An 18,358-nucleotide genomic window follows, 5' to 3' on the forward strand; every position below is an offset into this window, starting at 1 on the left:
TGACAGACTGTGACTGTGTAAGGTAGGTCTGACAGACTGACCTGTGTAATACCGGTCTGACAGACTGTGACTGTGTAAGGTAGGTCTGACAGACTGTGACTGTGTAATACAGGTCTGACAGACTGTGACTGTGTAATACAGGTCTGACAGACTGTGAAAGGTAGGTCTGACAGACTGTGACTGCACAAGGTAGGTCTGACAGACTGTGACAGCGTAAGGTAGGTCTGACAGACTGTGACTGAGTAATATAGGTCTGACAGACTGACCTGTGTAATACAGGTCTGACAGACTGACCTGTGTAATACAGGTCTGACAGACTGACCTGTGTAATACAGCTCTGACAGACTGTGACTGTGTAATACCGGTCTGACAGACTGTGACTGTGTAAGGTAGGTCTGACAGACTGTGACTGTGTAAGGTAGGTCTGACAGACTGTGACTGTGTAATACAGGTCTGACAGACTGTGACTGTGAAGGGTAGGTCTGACAGACTGTGAGTGCACAAGGTAGGTCTGACAGACTGTGACTGCACAAGGTAGGTCTGACAGACTGTGACTGCGTAAGGTAGATCTGACAGACTGTACTGCTTAAGGTAGGTCTGACAGACTGTGACTGTGTAATACCGGTCTGACAGACTGTGACTGTGTAAGGTAGGTATGACAGACTGTGAAAGGATCTGACAGACTGACCTGTGTAATACAGGTCTGACAGACTGTGACCTGTGTAAGGTAGGTCTGACAGACTGTACCTGCGTAAGGTAGGTCTGACAGACTGTGACCTGTGTAATACCGGTCTGACAGACTGTGACTGTGTAATACCGGTCTGACAGACTGTGACTGTGTAAGGTAGGTCTGACAGACTGTGACTGTGTAAGGTAGGTCTGACAGACTGTGACTGTGTAAGGTAGGTCTGAGAGACTGTGCCTGTGTAAGGCAGGTCTGACAGACTGACTGTGTAAGGTAGGTCTGACAGACTGACTAAAGTAGGTCTGACAGACTGTGACTTTGTAACACAGGTCTGACAGACTGATCTGTGTAATACAGATCTGACAGACTGACCTGTGTAATACAGGTCTGACTGACTGTGACTGTGTAAGGGTAGGTCTGACAGACTGTGACCTGTGTAAGGGTAGGTCTGACAGACTGTGATTGTGTAAGGTAGGTCTGACAGACTGTGACTGCACAACGTAGGTCTGACAGACTGTGACTGCACAAGGTAGGTCTGACAGACTGACCTGTGTAATACAGATCTGACAGACTGTGACTGTGTAAGGTAGGTCTGACAGACTGTACTGCGTAAGGTAGGTCTGACAGACTGTGACTGTGTAATACCGGTCTGACAGACTGTAACTGTGTGATACAGGTCTGACAGACTGTGACTGTGAAAGGTAGGTCTGACAGACTGTGACTGTGTCATACATGTCTGACAGACTGTAACTGTGTGATACAGGTCTGACAGACTGTGACTGTGAAAGGTAGGTCTGACAGACTGTGACTGCACAAGGTAGGTCTGACAGACTGTGACTGCGTAAGGTAGATCCGACAGACTGTGACAGCGTAAGGTAGGTCTGACAGACTGTGACTGAGTAATATAGGTCTGACAGACTGACCTGTGTAATACAGGTCTGACAGACTGACCTGTGTAATACAGGTCTGACAGACTGTGACTGCGTAAGGTAGGTCTGACAGACTGACTGTGTAATACAGGTCTGACAGACTGTGACTGTGTAAGGTAGGTCTGACAGACTGACCTGTGTAATACAGGTCTGACAGACTGACCTGTGTAATACAGCTCTGACAGACTGACCTGTGTAATACAGCTCTGACAGACTGTGACTGTGTAATACCGGTCTGACAGACTGTGACTGTGTAAGGTAGGTCTGACAGACTGTGACTGAATAATACAGGTCTAACATACTGTGACTGTGTAAGGTAGTTCTGAAAGACTGTGACTGTGTAATACAGGTCTGACAGACTGTGACTGTGTAAGGTAGGTCTGACAGACTGACTAAGGTAGGTCTGACAGACTGTGACTCAGTAATACAGGTCTGACAGACTGACCTGTGTAATACAGATCTGACTGACTGTGACTGTGTAAGGTAGATCTGATAGATTGTGACAGCGTAAGGTAGGTCTGACAGACTGTGAAAGGTAGGTCTGACAGACTGTGAGGTCTGACAGACTGACTGTGTAATACAGGTCTGACAGACTGTGACTGTGTAAGGTAGGTCTGACAGACTGACCTGTGTAATAGAGGTCTGACAGACTGACCTGTGTAATACAGGTCTGACAGACTGACCTGTGTAATACAGCTCTGACAGACTGTGACTGTGTAATACCGGTCTGACAGACTGTGACTGTGTAAGGTAGGTCTGACAGACTGTGACTGAATAATACAGGTCTAACATACTGTGACTGTGTAAGGTAGTTCTGAAAGACTGTGACTGTGTAATACAGGTCTGACAGACTGTGACTGTGTAAGGTAGGTCTGACAGACTGTGACTCAGTAATACAGGTCTGACAGACTGACCTGTGTGATACAGATCTGACTGACTGTGACTGTGTAAGGTAGATCTGATAGATTGTGATTGTGTAATATAGGTCTGACAGACTGTGACTGCGTAAGGTAGGTCTGACAGACTGTGACTGCGTAAGGTAGGTCTGACAGACTGTAACTGTGTAAGGTAGGTATGACAGACTGTGAAAGGATCTGACAGACTGACCTGTGTAATACAGGTCTGACAGACTGTGACTGTGTAAGGTAGGTCTGACAGACTGTACTGCGTAAGGTAGGTCTCAGTCTGACAGACTGACCTGTGTAAGGTAGGTCTGACAGACTGTGACTGTGTAATACAGGTCTGACAGACTGTGACTGCACAAGGTAGGTCTGACAGACTGTGACTGCGTAAGGTAGGTCTGACAGACTGTGACTGTGTAATACCGGTCTGACAGACTGTGACTGTGAAAGGTAGGTCTGACAGACTGTGACTGTGTCATACAGGTCTGACAGACTGTACCTGTGTGATACAGGTCTGACAGACTGTGACCTGTGTAAGGGTAGGTCTGACAGACTGACCTGTGAAAGGTAGGTCTGACAGACTGTGACTGCGTAAGGTACCGATCCGACAGACTGTGACAGCGTAAGGTAGGTCTGACAGACTGTGACTGAGTAATATAGGTCTGACATACTGTGACCTGTGTAATACAGGTCTGACAGACTGTGACTAAGGTAGGTCTGACAGACTGTGACCTGTAGTAATACAGGTCTGACAGACTGACCTGTGTAATACAGGTCTGACAGACTGACCTGTGTAATACAGGTCTGACAGACTGTGACCTGTGTAATACAGCTCTGACAGACTGTGACTGTGTAAGGTACCGGTCTGACAGACTGTGACTGTGTAAGGTAGGTCTGACAGACTGTTACTGTGTAAGGTAGGTATGACAGGCTCTGAACGGATCTGACTGACTGACCTGTGTAAGGTAGTTCTGAAAGACTGTGACTGTGTAATACAGGTCTGACAGACTGTGACTGTGTAAGGTAGGTCTGACAGACTGTGACTGTGTAATACCGGTCTGACAGACTGTGACTGTGTAAGGTAGGTCTGACAGACTGTGACTGTGTAAGGTAGGTCTGACAGACTGTGACTGTGAAGGGTAGGTCTGACAGACTGTGAAAGGTAGGTCTGACAGACTGTGACTGCACAAGGTAGGTCTGACAGACTGTGACTGCGTAAGGTAGATCTGACAGACTGTACTGCTTAAGGTAGGTCTGACAGACTGTGACTGTGTAATACCGGTCTGACAGACTGTGACTGTGTAAGGTAGGTATGACAGACTGTGAAAGGATCTGACAGACTGACCTGTGTAATACAGGTCTGACAGACTGTGACTGTGTAAGGTAGGTCTGACAGACTGTACTGCGTAAGGTAGGTCTGACAGACTGTGACTGTGTAATACCGGTCTGACAGACTGTGACTGTGTAATACCGGTCTGACAGACTGTGACTGTGTAAGGTAGGTCTGACAGACTGTGACTGTGTAAGTTAGGTCTGACAGACTGTGACTGTGTAAGGTAGGTCTGACAGACTGTGACTGTGTAAGGTAGGTCTGACAGACTGTGACTGTGTAAGGTAGGTCTGAGAGACTGTGACTGTGAAAGGTAGGTCTGACAGACTGTGAAAGGTAGGTCTGACAGACTGTGACTGTGTAAGGTAGGTCTGACAGACTGTGACTGAGTAATATAGGTCTGACAGACTGTGACTGTGTAAGGATCTGACAGACTGACCTGTGTAATACAGGTCTGACAGACTGTGACTGCGTAAGGTAGGTCTGACAGACTGACCTGTGTAATACAGGTCTGACAGACTGACCTGTGTAATACAGGTCTGACAGACTGACCTGTGTAATACAGGTCTGACAGACTGACCTGTGTAATACAGGTCTGACAGACTGACCTGTGTAATACAGGTCTGACAGACTGACCTGTGTAATACAGGTCTGACAGACTGACCTGTGTAATACAGCTCTGACAGACTGTGACTGTGTAAGGTAGGTCTGACAGACTGTGACTGTGTAAGGTAGGTCTGACAGACTGTGACTGAGTAATACAGGTCTAACATACTGTGACTGTGTAAGGTAGTTCTGAAAGACTGTGACTGTGTAATACAGGTCTGACAGACTGTGACTGTGAAGGGTAGGTCTGACAGACTGTAACTGCACAAGATAGGTCTGACAGACTGTGACTGCGTAAGGTAGGTCTGACAAACTGTGACTGTGTAATACCGGTCTGACAGACTGTGACTGTGTAAGGTATGTCTGACAGACTGTGACTGAATAATACAGGTCTAACATACTGTGACTGTGTAAGGTAGGTCTGAAAGACTGTGACTGTGTAATACACGTCTGACAAACTGTGACTGTGTAAGGTAGGTCTGACAGACTAACTAAGGTAGGTCTGACAGACTGTGACTTTGTAATATAGGTCTGACAGACTGACCTGTGTAATACAGGTCTGACAGACTGACCTGTGTAATACAGATCTGACTGACTGTGACTGTGTAAGGTAGGTCTGACAGACTGACCTGTGTAAGGTAGGTCTGATAGATTGTGATTGTGTAATATAGGTCTGACAGACTGTGACTGCGTAAGGTAGGTCTGACAGACTGTGACTGTGTAAGGTAGGTATGACAGACTGTGAAAGGATCTGACAGACTGACCTGTGTAATACCGGTCTGACAGACTGACCTGTGTAATACAGGTCTGACAGACTGTGACTGTGTAAGGTAGGTCTGACAGACTGTGATTGTGTAATATAGGTCTGACAGACTGTGACTGTGAAAGGTAGGTCTGACAGACTGTGAAAGGTAGGTCTGACAGACTGTGATTGTGTAATATAGGTCTGACAGACTGTGACTGCACAAGGTAGGTCTGACAGACTGTGACTGCGTAAGGTAGATCTGACAGACTGTGACTGTGTAATATAGGTCTGACAGACTGTGACTGTGTAAGGATCTGACAGACTGACCTGTGTAATACAGGTCTGACAGACTGTGACTGCGTAAGGTAGGTCTGACAGACTGTGACTGTGTAATACAGGTCTGACAGACTGTGACCGTGTAAGGTAGGTGTGACAGACTGACCTGTGTAATACAGGTCTGACAGACTGACCTGTGTAATACAGCTCTGACAGACTGTGACTGTGTAATACCGGTCTGACAGACTGTGAAAGGTAGGTCTGACAGACTGTGACTGTGTAATACAGGTCTGACAGACTGTGACTGTGTAAGGTAGGTCTGACAGACTGTGACTGTGTAAGGTAGGTCTGATAGATTGTGATTGTGTAATATAGGTCTGACAGACTGTGACTGCGTGAGGTAGGTCTGACAGACTGTGACTGTGTAAGGTAGGTATGACAGACTGTGAAAGGATCTGACAGACTGACCTGTGTAATACAGGTCTGACAGACTGTGACTGTGTAAGGTAGGTCTGACAGACTGTACTGCGTAAGGTAGGTCTGACAGACTGTGACTGTGTAATACCGGTCTGACAGACTGTGACTGTGTAATACCGGTCTGACAGACTGACCTGTGTTATACAGGTCTGACAGACTGTGACTGTGTAAGGTAGGTCTGACAGACTGTACTGCGTAAGGTAGGTCTGAAAGACTGTGACTGTGTAATACCGGTCTGACAGACTGTGACTGTGTAATACCGGTCTGACAGACTGACTGCGTAATACAGGTCTGACAGACTGTGACTGTGTAAGATAGGTCTGATAGACTGTGACTGTGTAAGGTAGGTCTGACAGACTGACCTGTGTAATACAGGTCTGACAGACTGTGACTGTGTAAGGTAGGTCTGACAGACTGTGACTGTGTAAGGTAGGTCTGACAGACTGTGACTGTGTAATACAGGTCTGACAGACTAACCAGTGTAATACAGGTCTGACAGACTGACCTGTGTAATACAGATCTGATAGACTGTGACTGTGTAAGGTAAGTCTGACAGACTGTGACTGTGTAAGGTAAGTCTGACAGACTGTGACTGTGTAAGGTAAGTCTGACAGACTGTGACTGTGACTGTGTAAGGTAAGTCTGACAGACTGTGACTGTGTAAGGTAGGTCTGACAGACTGTGACTGTATAAGGTAGGTCTGACAGACTGTGACTGTGAAATACAGGTCTGACAGACTGTGACTGAGTAATACAGGTCTAACATACTGTGACTGTGTAATACAGGTCTGACAGAGGCTGAGAGTGGGATGGGTTTACAATGATAAAGGCTGAGTCACTCACATGATGGCGTTCAGGTTTCGGTCGAGGCGGGGGGAGGTGCATCCCAGGATCTCTCCAGGGGACAGGGGTCGACACTGGGGAACCACTACCTCATACTCTGGCCTCAGAGCTGCACTCACCGCCTGGGGGGTGGGGGGAATGGACAAACAACCATTGATAGATGCAAAATAACACCTACATCTTCTCTGTTCACACAAAGTGAGAGGCTGAGAGCGAGTGCCAACAATTTAGGCAAGAAAGAAGAAGCAGCATGCTCGGAGGCGGAGGAATAATTTGTGTTCTTTTCAGTTGGAGGTAAACAGGGAATATGGAGGCTGACCTGACGACTCCCCACCCCATCTTGTATGACCTACACAAACCTACACACACCGTGAGCAAGAGGCGCACACGCTTACACACACCCAAACCGCCCCCAACACACAACAAAAACATGACACACAAATCAGCACGTCAGCGTGTATAAATAACACTGGTTACATTAGCAGGGGCCTGAACTAGCGTTGGTCATGCACTGACAGAGGGGAGCAGCAGAGGAGACGGAGGCGGAAGCTAGCTCTACTGTGGATCTATAACTGCTTATGTAAAGGCCTGAGATGAGCAGTAGAGTTCACTCCTCCTTTTAAGTCCAAAATAACTGCAGCTGGGTGTTCAAACCCACACTTGAAGTGAACTTTAAGAGACAGGCAGGAGGCTGGCTCACGCAGGTGCAGAGCTTCTCTATATACAGTTGAAGTCAGATGTTTACATACACTTAGGTTGGAGTCATTAAAACACGTTTTTCAACCACTCCACAAATGTCTTGTTAACAAACTATAGTTTTGGCAAGTCGGTTAGGACATCTACTTTGTGCATGGCACAAGCAATTTTACCAACAATTGTTTACAGACAGATTATTACACGTATAATTCACTGTATCACAATTCCAGTGGGTCAGAAGTTTACATACACTAAGTTGACTGTGCCTTTAAACAGCTTGGAAAATTCCAGAAAATTATGTAATGGTTTTAGAAGCTTCAGATAGGCTAATTGACATTATTTGAGTCAATTGGAGGTGTACCTCTTGATGTATTTCAAGGCCTACCTTCAAACTCAGTGCCTCTTTGCTTGACATCATGGGAAAATCAAAAGAAATCAGCCGTGACCTAAGAAAAACAATTGTAGACCTCCACAAGTTTGGTTCATCCTTGAGAGCAATTTCCAAACACCTGAAGGTACCACGTCCATCTGTACAAACAATAGTACGCAAGTATAAACACCATGGGACGGCGCAGCCGTCATACCGCTCAGGAAGGAGACGTGTTCTGTCTCCTAGAGATGAGCGTACTTTGGTGCGAAAAGTGCAAATCAATCCCAGAACAACAGCAAAGGACCTTGTGAAGATGCTGGAGGAAACGGGCACAAAAGTATATATATCCACAGTAAAACAAGTCCTATATCAACATAACCTGAAAGGCCGCTCAGCAAGGAAGAAGCCACTGCTCCAAAACCGCCATAAAAAAGCAATACTACAGTTTACAACTGCACATGGGGACAAAGATGGTACTTTTTGGAGAAATGTCCTCTGGTCTGATGAAACAACTGTTTGGCCATAATGACCATCGTTATGTTTGGAGGAAAAAGAGGGATGCTTGCAAGCCGAAGAACACCATCCCAACCGTGAAGCACGGGGCTGGCAGCATCATGTTGTGGGGGTGCTTTGCTGCAGGAGGTACTGGTGCACTTCACAAAATAGAATGCATCATCTAAATTATGTGGATATATTGAAGCAACATCTCAAGACATCAGTCAGGAAGTTAAAGCTTGGTTGCAAATGGCTCTTCCAAATGGACAATGACCCCAAGCATACTTCCAAAGTTGTTGCAAAATGGCTTAAGGACAACAAAGTCAAGGTATTGGAGTGGCCATCACAAAGTCCTGACCTCAATCCTATAGAAAATTTGTGGGCAGAATTGAAAAAGCATGTGTGAGCAAAAAGGCCTACAAACCTGACTCAGTTACACCAGCTCTGTCAGGAGGAATATGCCAAAATTCACCCAACAAATTGTGGGAAGCTTGTGGAAGGCTACCCGAAACGTTTGACCCAAGTTAAACAATTGAAAGGCAATGCTACCGAATACTAATTGAGTGTATGTAAACTTCTGACCCACTGGGAATGTGATGAAAGAAATAAAAGCTGAAATAAATCATTCTCTCTACTATTATTCTGACATTTCACATTCTTAAAATAAATTGGTGATCCTAACTGACCTAAGACAGGGAATTTTTATGAGGATTAAATGTCAGGAATTGTGAAAAACTGAGTTTAAATGTATTTGGCTAAGATGTATGTAAACTTTCGACTTCAACTGAATACAGTAATCATGTAGGCTTATATACATGTACACATAGTCACAAACAGTCCCCACACACAAAGAAGCACGTACACACACACGTGCACACACACACCTGCAGTGCAGCCACAAACTGGATAGTGCTGACGAGTGCCAGAGAGTGTCCAGGGGGGAAGTTGAACTTGACCGTGTCCAGAAAGTGTGCGTTGTCCATCTGGATATCAACAAACACGTACAGCATCTTAATGCCTGCTGTGGAGTCTATAGGGACTGCAGGGAGACAGGATAGGATTAATCATTGAATATGTATGTTAGTCTTATACCATGGACATGGAGTACTTCTCATATAACTAGCATTAAACTACAGTCACACACTGCACACACACACTTTTGCAATAGAGCTGAAACCCTTTCCATGTGATTGAGCCGGCACACACACACGATGTTGGGGCGCTGATGCAAATACCTCTGTTATTTCAGGAAGGAGGGACACATGCAATTACTATTCATTTCACAGGCCATTTACGCCGGGCCCGCCTGGGCTTAGGAAAGCCAGAGACTTAGGAACATGGGGGAGCGGGATGGAGCGGGATGGAGGAGGTGGGAGAGAGGGCCGAGGGAGATGGGGGGCAAAGGGCACGGCTAAAGAGAGTAGCACCATCTTTGGTTTTGATCATGGTAATTACAGTTCCTCGTGTTCCATTTACAAATCTTGAGCAAAGGACATTTATGCTGTGATTAAGCAAATGGGCCATTGTCATTTAAACGTTGAAACATTTGTAATGTAGCTCATTTGATGCCGCAGACATATGAATAACAGATCAAATCGGAGAAGGTGTGACAGGGAGAAGGCGAGAGAGAGAGGGATGGAAGATTACAACACTTTACTAGTAGCTGGTTTGTGATTTGATAGATAGAAGCAGAAATGAAGAGGAGACTAGTGATGGGGGACAACACCAATACAGCTACATATCACAATATTATTTTGGACGATATTATAATCGATACTTTGACTCCAAGTACCGAATTGTAAAAAAAAATTACAAATACAAAAATAAATAAAACAATTCTAAAAAAGAATAATACATTTGCTAGGTTGCGCTAATTGTCTGGACCTGCGCCAAAAACGCTGGTGTACTTCATCCTATAGCTTGTCCTCCATCTTGTTTTAAATAGTGAGCCAACATGTTCTTAGCACTTTGATTTCCATGAGTGATAAAAACACATTTTCTCATGGTCTCTCGCATCTCTGCAGCAGACATACACTGAAGTATACCAAACATTAGGAACACCTTCCCAATATTGAGTTGCAGCCCCCTTTGCACACAGAACAGCCTAAATCCATTGGGACTCTACAAGGTGTCGAAAGCGTTCCACAGGGATGCTGGCCTATGTCGACTCTAATGCTTCCCACAATTGTGTTAAGTTGGCTGGATGTCCTTTGGGTGGTGGACCATTCTTGATGCACATGGGAAACTGTTGAGCGTGAAAAACCCAGCAACGTTGCAGTTCTTGACACAAACCGGTGCTCCTGGCACCTACTACCATACCCCCTTCAAAGGCACTTAACTTTTTTGTCTTGCCTATTCACCCTCTGAATGGCACACATACACAATCCATGTCTCAATTGTCTCAAGGCTTAATTAAAAATCTTTCTTCAACCTGTCTCCTCCCCTTCATCTACACTGATTGAAGTGGATTTAACAAGTGACATCAATAAGGGATCATAACTTTCACCTGGATTCACCTGGTCAGTCTGTCATGGAAAGAGCAGGTGTTCTTAATGTTTTGTGCACTCAGTGTAGAGTGAGCAATATGTTTGGAACATCACATCGTAATAAAATCTAATCGCAATTAATCTAATCGTGAGAATCACAATACATATCGGCACCTAAGTATCGTGACAATAACGTATCGTGAGGTCCCTGGTTATTCCCAGTTCTACTAGCTATAGAAGTGGGCTGTAAGAAAACACATTGTCATTCAATTTTGGATGGGATAGGGAGAGGTAATGTACTGTATATATTAAAATAGAGGGGTAACGGGAGAAAGGAGGGGAAAGAGAACGAGAGGATTTGGAATTGTCAATTACCAGGCACCAGGAGTGATGAATGGGTAGCAGTATCAGGAATGAAGGACGGAGAGAGATGGATAGTAAGAAATAGGTCTAGGTGGGAGACAGAGAGAGTTACAAATACCAGGTGGTTGGAATGGGGAGATGTTGTGGAACTGGGGACAGACAAGGAGTAAAGACTCCACTTGCACAGCTAGGCAGGCAGACAGACAAACATGTAGGCAGACAGACAGCAGACAGGCAGGCAGCAGACAGGCAGACAGCAGGGATGGTAGACAGGCAGGCACACAGCATGCAGGCAGGCAGAGAGAGACAGACAGACCGCAGGTAGGTAGGCAGACCGCAAGAAGGCAGGCAGACAACAGAGACAGACAGCAGGCAGGGAGACAGCAGGCAAACAGACAGCAGGCAGGCAGGGAGACAGACAGACAGAGGGAGAGGGAATACCAGGCGGCTGGGCTGAGGAGATGATGGGCTGTGGCGGTGATCAGTGACTAAGGGAACACTGAGTGAAGTCCCCACGTCTCCACGCGAAGCAGACAGACATAGAGAGACATAGGCATACAGCTGCAGCATGTTTACAGGTGCTCCCAAAAACAAAGGGCACAGCAGTGGGATCGATCCATTCTCTGATCACATTAGCACGGCTTTCTGAGAGTACTTAGTCACTGCAATTAAAGCCACTGCCAATGAGACAGCCCCAACTCACTCTCTTTCATTTCCTCCTTTCTCTTTAACACATTTTCCATCTCTATTACTCACTCCCATACACTCCTTCAATCACTCACTCACTTATCTTCTCACTCATACAAACACTCAATAAGACATGAGAACACGCCACACATATACACACACACCTATGCATGCAGACGCAGACGCACACATAGCCACAGCAGGTGGGACAGAGAAAAAAAAGTCAGAATGAAAGATGACCGGTAGCGATAGGAAAAAAATGAAAAATAGATGGAGAGAGAGATAGAATGAAGAGGGAGAGACAGCATTTTCATGTGTCAGTCAAGGAGGGCAGAGTGTATTTAATCTCCTGCAGGTGACTGACACCTTTAGCTGTGTTGCTGATGAAGCCTCAACACTTCCACTACATGTGATGCTGATGCTGTCAGTCAACCACAGCTATAGGGACCTCCTCCACTCCTCACAGAGCAGAGAGAACGCAGAGCGTCCGCCAAGGTTGGGTCAATTCCATTCAGCCAGTTCAGGGAGGGCTGCAAAATATGAATTGATAATGATTGGCCGTTTAGATTCTTGGAATTTGAATTTCAACCATCGTGTTTCAAGTTCAGGTTAATTTGTTCCCTTCACATGAGATGTGAATTATGTGATTAAAACATTCAGTTCCTTCAGAAAGGGTTCATATCCCTGGACTTATTCCACATTGTCTCACCCGTCTACACACAATACACCATAATGACAAAGGGAAAACAATTCATTTACATAGGTATTCACACCCGATACATGTTAGACATGTTAGAGTCACCTTTTGCAGTGATTACAGCCGTAAGTCTTTCTGGGTAAGTCTCTGGCGCCGAAAAGAGATGGCCGCCTCGCTTCGCGTTCCTTGGAAAATATGCAGTATTTTGTTTTTTTATGTGTTATTTCTTACATCGGTACCCCAGGTAATCTTAGGTTTCATTACATACAGTCGGGAGGAACTACTGAATATACGATTAACGTCAACTCATCATCGTTCCTACCAGGAATATGACTTTCCCGAAACGGATCCAGTGTTTTGCCTTCCACCCAATACAATGGATCTGATCCCAGCCGGCGACCCTGTGCGACGCCGTAAAAGGGGCAAACGAGGCGGTCTCGTGGTCAGGCTTCGGAGACGGGCACATCGCGCTCCACTCCCTAGCATACTACTCGCCAATGTCCAGTCTCTTGACAATAAGGTTGATGAAATCCGAGCACGGGTAGCATTCCAGAGAGACATCAGGGATTGCAACGTGCTCTGCTTCACGGAAACATGGCTAACTCAAGAGACGCTAACGGAGTCGGTGCAGCCAGCTGGTTTCTTCATGCATCGCGCCGACAGAAACAAACATCTTTCTGGTAAGAAGAGGGGCGGGGGGGTATGCCTTATGATTAACGAGACGTGGTGTGATCATCATAACAACACACAGGAACTCAAGTCATTCTGTTCACCTGATCTAGAACTCCTCACAATCAAATGTCGACCGCATTATCTACCAAGGGAATTCTCTTCGATCATAATCACAGCCGTATATATTCCCCCCCAAGCAGACACATCGATGGCCCTGAACGAACTTTATCTGACTCTTTGTAAACTGGAAACCACACACCCTGAGGCTGCATTCATCGTAGCTGGGGATTTTAACAAGGCTAATCTAAAAACAAAACTCCCTAAATTCTATCAGCATATCGATTGTGCTACCAGGGCTGGAAAAACCCTAGATCATTGTTATACTAATTTCCGCGACGCATATAAGGCCCTCCCCCGCCCCCCTTTCGGAAAAGCTGACCACGACTCCATTTTGTTGATTCCAGCCTACAAACAGAAACTAAAACAACAAGCTCCCGCGCTCAGGTCTGTTCAACGCTGGTCCGACCAATCTGAATCCACGCTTCAAGACTGCTTCGATCACGCGGATTGGAATATGTTCCGCATTGCGTCCAACAACAATATTGACGAATATGCTGATTCGGTGAGCGAGTTCATTAGGAAGTGCATTGACGATGTCGTACCCACAGCAACGATTAAAACATTCCCAAACCAGAAACCGTGGATTGACGGCAGCATTCGCGTGAAACTGAAAGCGCGAACCACTGCTTTTAACCAGGGCAAGGTGACCGGAAGCATGACCGAATACAAACAGTGTAGCTATTCTCTCCGCAAGGCAATCAAACAGGCTAAGTCCCAGTACAGAGACAAAATCGAGTCGCAATTCAACAGCTCAGACACAAGAGGTATGTGGCAGGGTCTACAGTCAATCACGGATTACAAAAAGAAAACCAGCCCCGTCGCGGACCAGGATGTCTTGCTCCCAGACAGGCTAAACAACTTTTTTGCCCGCTTTGAGGACAATACAGTGCCACTGACACGGCCCCCTACCAAAACCTGCGGGCTCTCCTTCACTGCAGCCGAGGTGAGTAAAACATTTAAACGTGTTAACCCTCGCAAGGCTGCAGGCCCAGACGGCATTCCCAGCCGCGTCCTCAGAGCATGCGCAGACCAGCTGGCTGGTGTGTTTACGGACATATTCAATCAATCCTTATCCCAGTCTGCTGTTCCCACATGCTTCAAGAGGGCCACCATTGTTCCTGTTCCCAAGAAAGCTAAGGTAACTGAGCTAAACGACTACCGCCCCGTAGCACTCACTTCCGTCATCATGAAGTGCTTTGAGAGACTAGTCAAGGACCATATCACCTCCACCCTACCGGACACCCTAGACCCACTCCAATTTGCTTACCGACCCAATAGGTCCACAGACGACGCAATCGCAACCACACTGCACACTGCCCTAACCCATCTGGACAAGAGGAATACCCATGTGAGAATGCTGTTCATCGATTACAGCTCAGCATTTAACACCATAGTACCCTCCAAACTCGTCATCAAGCTCGAGACCCTGGGTCTCGACCCCGCCCTGTGCAACTGGGTCCTGGACTTCCTGACGGGCCGCCCCCAGGTGGTGAGGGTAGGTAACAACATCTCCACCCCGCTGATCCTCAACACTGGGGCCCCACAAGGGTGCGTTCTGAGCCCTCTCCTGTACTCCCTGTTCACCCACGACTGCGTGGCCATGCACGCCTCCAACTCAATCATCAAGTTTGCGGATGACACTACAGTGGTAGGCTTGATTACCAACAACGACGAGACGGCCTACAGGGAGGAGGTGAGGGCCCTCGGAGTGTGGTGTCAGGAAAATAACCTCACACTCAACGTCAACAAAACAAAGGAGATGATTGTGGACTTCAGGAAACAGCAGAGGGAGCACCCCCCTATCCACATCGACGGGTCAGTAGTGGAGAAGGTGGAAAGTTTTAAGTTCCTCGGTGTACACATCACGGACAAACTGAATTGGTCCACCCACACAGACAGCGTTGTGAAGAAGGCGCAGCAGCGCCTCTTCAACCTCAGGAGGCTGAAGAAATTCGGCTTGTCACCAAAAGCACTCACAAACTTCTACAGATGCACAATCGAGAGCATCCTGTCGGGCTGTATCACCGCCTGGTACGGCAACTGCTCCGCCCACAACCGTAAGGCTCTCCAGAGGGTAGTGAGGTCTGCAGAACGCACCACCGGGGGCAAACTACCTGCCCTCCAGGACACCTACACCACCCGATGTCACAGGAAGGCCATAAAGATCATCAAGGACAACAACCACCCAAGCCACTGCCTGTTCACCCCGCTATCATCCAGAAGGCGAGGTCAGTACAGGTGCATCAAAGCAGGGACCGAGAGACTGAAAAACAGCTTCTATCTCAAGGCCATCAGACTGTTAAACAGCCACCACTAACATTTAGCGGCCGCTGCCAACATACTGACTCAACTCCAGCCACTTTAAAAATGGGAATTGATGGAAATTATGTAAAAATGTACCACTAGCCACTTTAAACAATGCCACTTAATATAATGTTTACATACCCTACATTACCCATCTCATATGTATATACTGTACTCTATATCATCTACTGCATCTTGCCATCTTTATGTAATACATGTACCACTAGCCACTTTAAACTATGCCACTTTATGTTTACATACCCTACAGTACTCATCTCATATGTATATACCGTACTCTATACCATCTACTGCATCTTGCCATGCCGTTCTGTACCACCACTCATTCATATATCTTTATGTACATATTCTTTATCCCTTTACACTTGTGTGTGTGTATAAGGTAGTAGTTGTGGAATTGTTAGGTTAGATTACTTGTTGGTTATTACTGCATTGTCGGAACTAGAAGCACAAGCATTTCGCTACACTCGCATTAACATCTGCTAACCATGTGTATGTGACTAATAAAATTTGATTTGATTTGATTTGATCTAAGAGCTTTGCACACCTGCATTGTACAATATTGGCACATTCATCTGTTTATTTTTTTTATTCTTCAAGCTCTGTCAAGTTGGTTGTTGATCATTGCTAGAAAGCCACTTTTAGGTCTTGCCATAGATTTTCAAGACGATTTAAGTCAAAACTGTAACTAGGCCACTCAGGAACATTCAATGTCGTCTTGGTAAGCAACTCCAGTGTATATTTGGCCTGGTGTCGTAGGTTATTGTCCTGCTGAAAGGTGAATTCGTCTCCCAGTGTCTGGTAGAAAGCAGACTGAACCCAGTTTTCCTCCAGGAATTTGCCTGTGCTTAGCGCTATTCCGTTTATTTTAATCCCCCCCAAAACTCCCTAGTCCTTGACGTTTATAAGCATACCCATAACAGGATGCAGCCACCACCATATAGAAAATATGAAGTGTGGTACTCAGTGATGTGTTGTGTTTACCCTAAACATAATGCTTTGCATTCAGGTCATTAAGTTCATTTCTTTGCCACATTTTTTGCAGTTTTACTTTAGTGCCTTATCGCAAACAGGATTCATGTTTTGGAACATTTGTATTCTGTACAGACTTCCTTCTTTTCACTCCGTCATTTAGGTCAGTATTGTGGAGTAACTACAATGTTGTTGATCCATCCTCAGTTTTCTCCTATCACAGCCATTAAACTATGTAACTGTTTTAAAGTCACCATTGATCTCAAGGTGAAATCCCTGAGCGGTTTCCTTCTTCTCCAGCAACTGAGTTAAGAAGGATGCCTGTATCTTTGTAGTGACTGGATGTATTGATACATCCTCCAAAGTGTAATGAATAACTTCACCATCAAATTAATATTCAATGTCTGCTTTATTACCCATCTACCAATAGGTGCCCTTCATTGCGAGGCATTGGAAAACCTCCCTGATCTTTGTGGTTGAATCTGTGTTTGAAATTCACTGCTCGACTGAGGGAACTTACAGATAATTCTATGTGTGGGATTTAGAGATGGTAGTCACACAAAAATCATGTTAAACACTATTATTGCACACAGAGTGAGTCCAAGCAACTTATTATGTGACTTGTTAAGCACATTTTTACCACTGAACTTATTTAGGCTTGCCTTAACAGAGGGGTTGAATACTTAGACTCATGACATTTCAGATTTCATTTTTAATTAATTAGTTTAAAAAAATGTAAAACATAATTCCACTTTGACATTATGGGGAATTGTGTGTAGGCCAGTGACACACAATCTCAATTTAATAAATTTTCATTCAGGCTGTAACACAACAAAATGTGGAATAAGTCAAGGGGTGTGAATATTTTCTAAAGGAACTGTTCATCATTCTATTGACTTGATATGGTATAGACCCAAGTCCTGAAGCCCACCAACTTTATAGAGAATTTAATTGTTTTAATATAGCATTTGGACTATAGTGATGGGGGGGGGGGAATTCAATACAGTTACATATCGGGATATTACTTCTGACGATATATCGTATCGTTTTCACAATATTGCCATATTATTTTTGCGCTAGTTGACTGTACCTGCACCAAAACTTCAGTATGCTTCCTTCATAACTTGTTCTCTATCTTTTTAAATAGGGAGCCAATTGTGACTCGTTTCAGGACACTAAGCGTATGTCGCACGTCTCTACTTCACAGGAGAGCCATTTGAAAGTAAACTTTTTTTAATCAAAATGTTTTTTTGTTGTTGTTGCAGAAATGCCTTCTGGAATATATGGACTTAAATGTGCCTTAATAACAAATGTGTATGCCATCTGTAAATACGAATAAAATTGTTAAATTATCAGCCTAGTTGGTTTAACCATGATTGGCTGAGATAATGAGTGGGCTGGACATGCCGAGAGATGAGTTCGAATTGGTCTGCCATGCTTCTGTCTAATTGAGCTGGTCAGTATGTGTAGGTAATTCTGTCTAAAGCAGCTATTAAACAATATATATATTGTGTATTAGAACTGCATAAGTGTTGCTCTCCACTTTCTGGAGGACCGCGTTTTGAAATCAGTGGAATTACAGTATGATAGCTAAGGAGATGGAGAAAACACCTGTCCCCGGATTACATCTTCAAACTAAGGGCAACAATGGCATCCGTGACAGAGAGGGAGAAGCATCCAGAAATG

The 18,358-nt window shown here is 45.3% G+C and overlaps 1 protein-coding gene across 2 annotated transcripts in view; it reads right to left on the reverse strand.

Annotated features, from left to right (window-relative positions):
- LOC139548764 (2-(3-amino-3-carboxypropyl)histidine synthase subunit 1-like) overlaps window positions 1–18,358 on the reverse strand; it is a 127,458-nt gene that overhangs the window by 65,376 nt on the left and 43,724 nt on the right. For both annotated transcript variants that reach the window (XM_071358583.1, XM_071358582.1), the window contains exons 5-6: window positions 9,238–9,392; window positions 6,793–6,914 (exon numbers count right to left, since the gene is read on the reverse strand). In XM_071358583.1, coding sequence (XP_071214684.1) covers window positions 6,793–6,914; window positions 9,238–9,392 — 277 coding nt within the window. The remainder of the gene's footprint in view (window positions 1–6,792; window positions 6,915–9,237; window positions 9,393–18,358) is intronic.

Source organism: Salvelinus alpinus, chromosome 22 (genome assembly GCF_045679555.1).
Source record: "Salvelinus alpinus chromosome 22, SLU_Salpinus.1, whole genome shotgun sequence".
In the NCBI taxonomy this organism is placed as follows: Eukaryota; Metazoa; Chordata; class Actinopteri; order Salmoniformes; family Salmonidae; genus Salvelinus; species Salvelinus alpinus.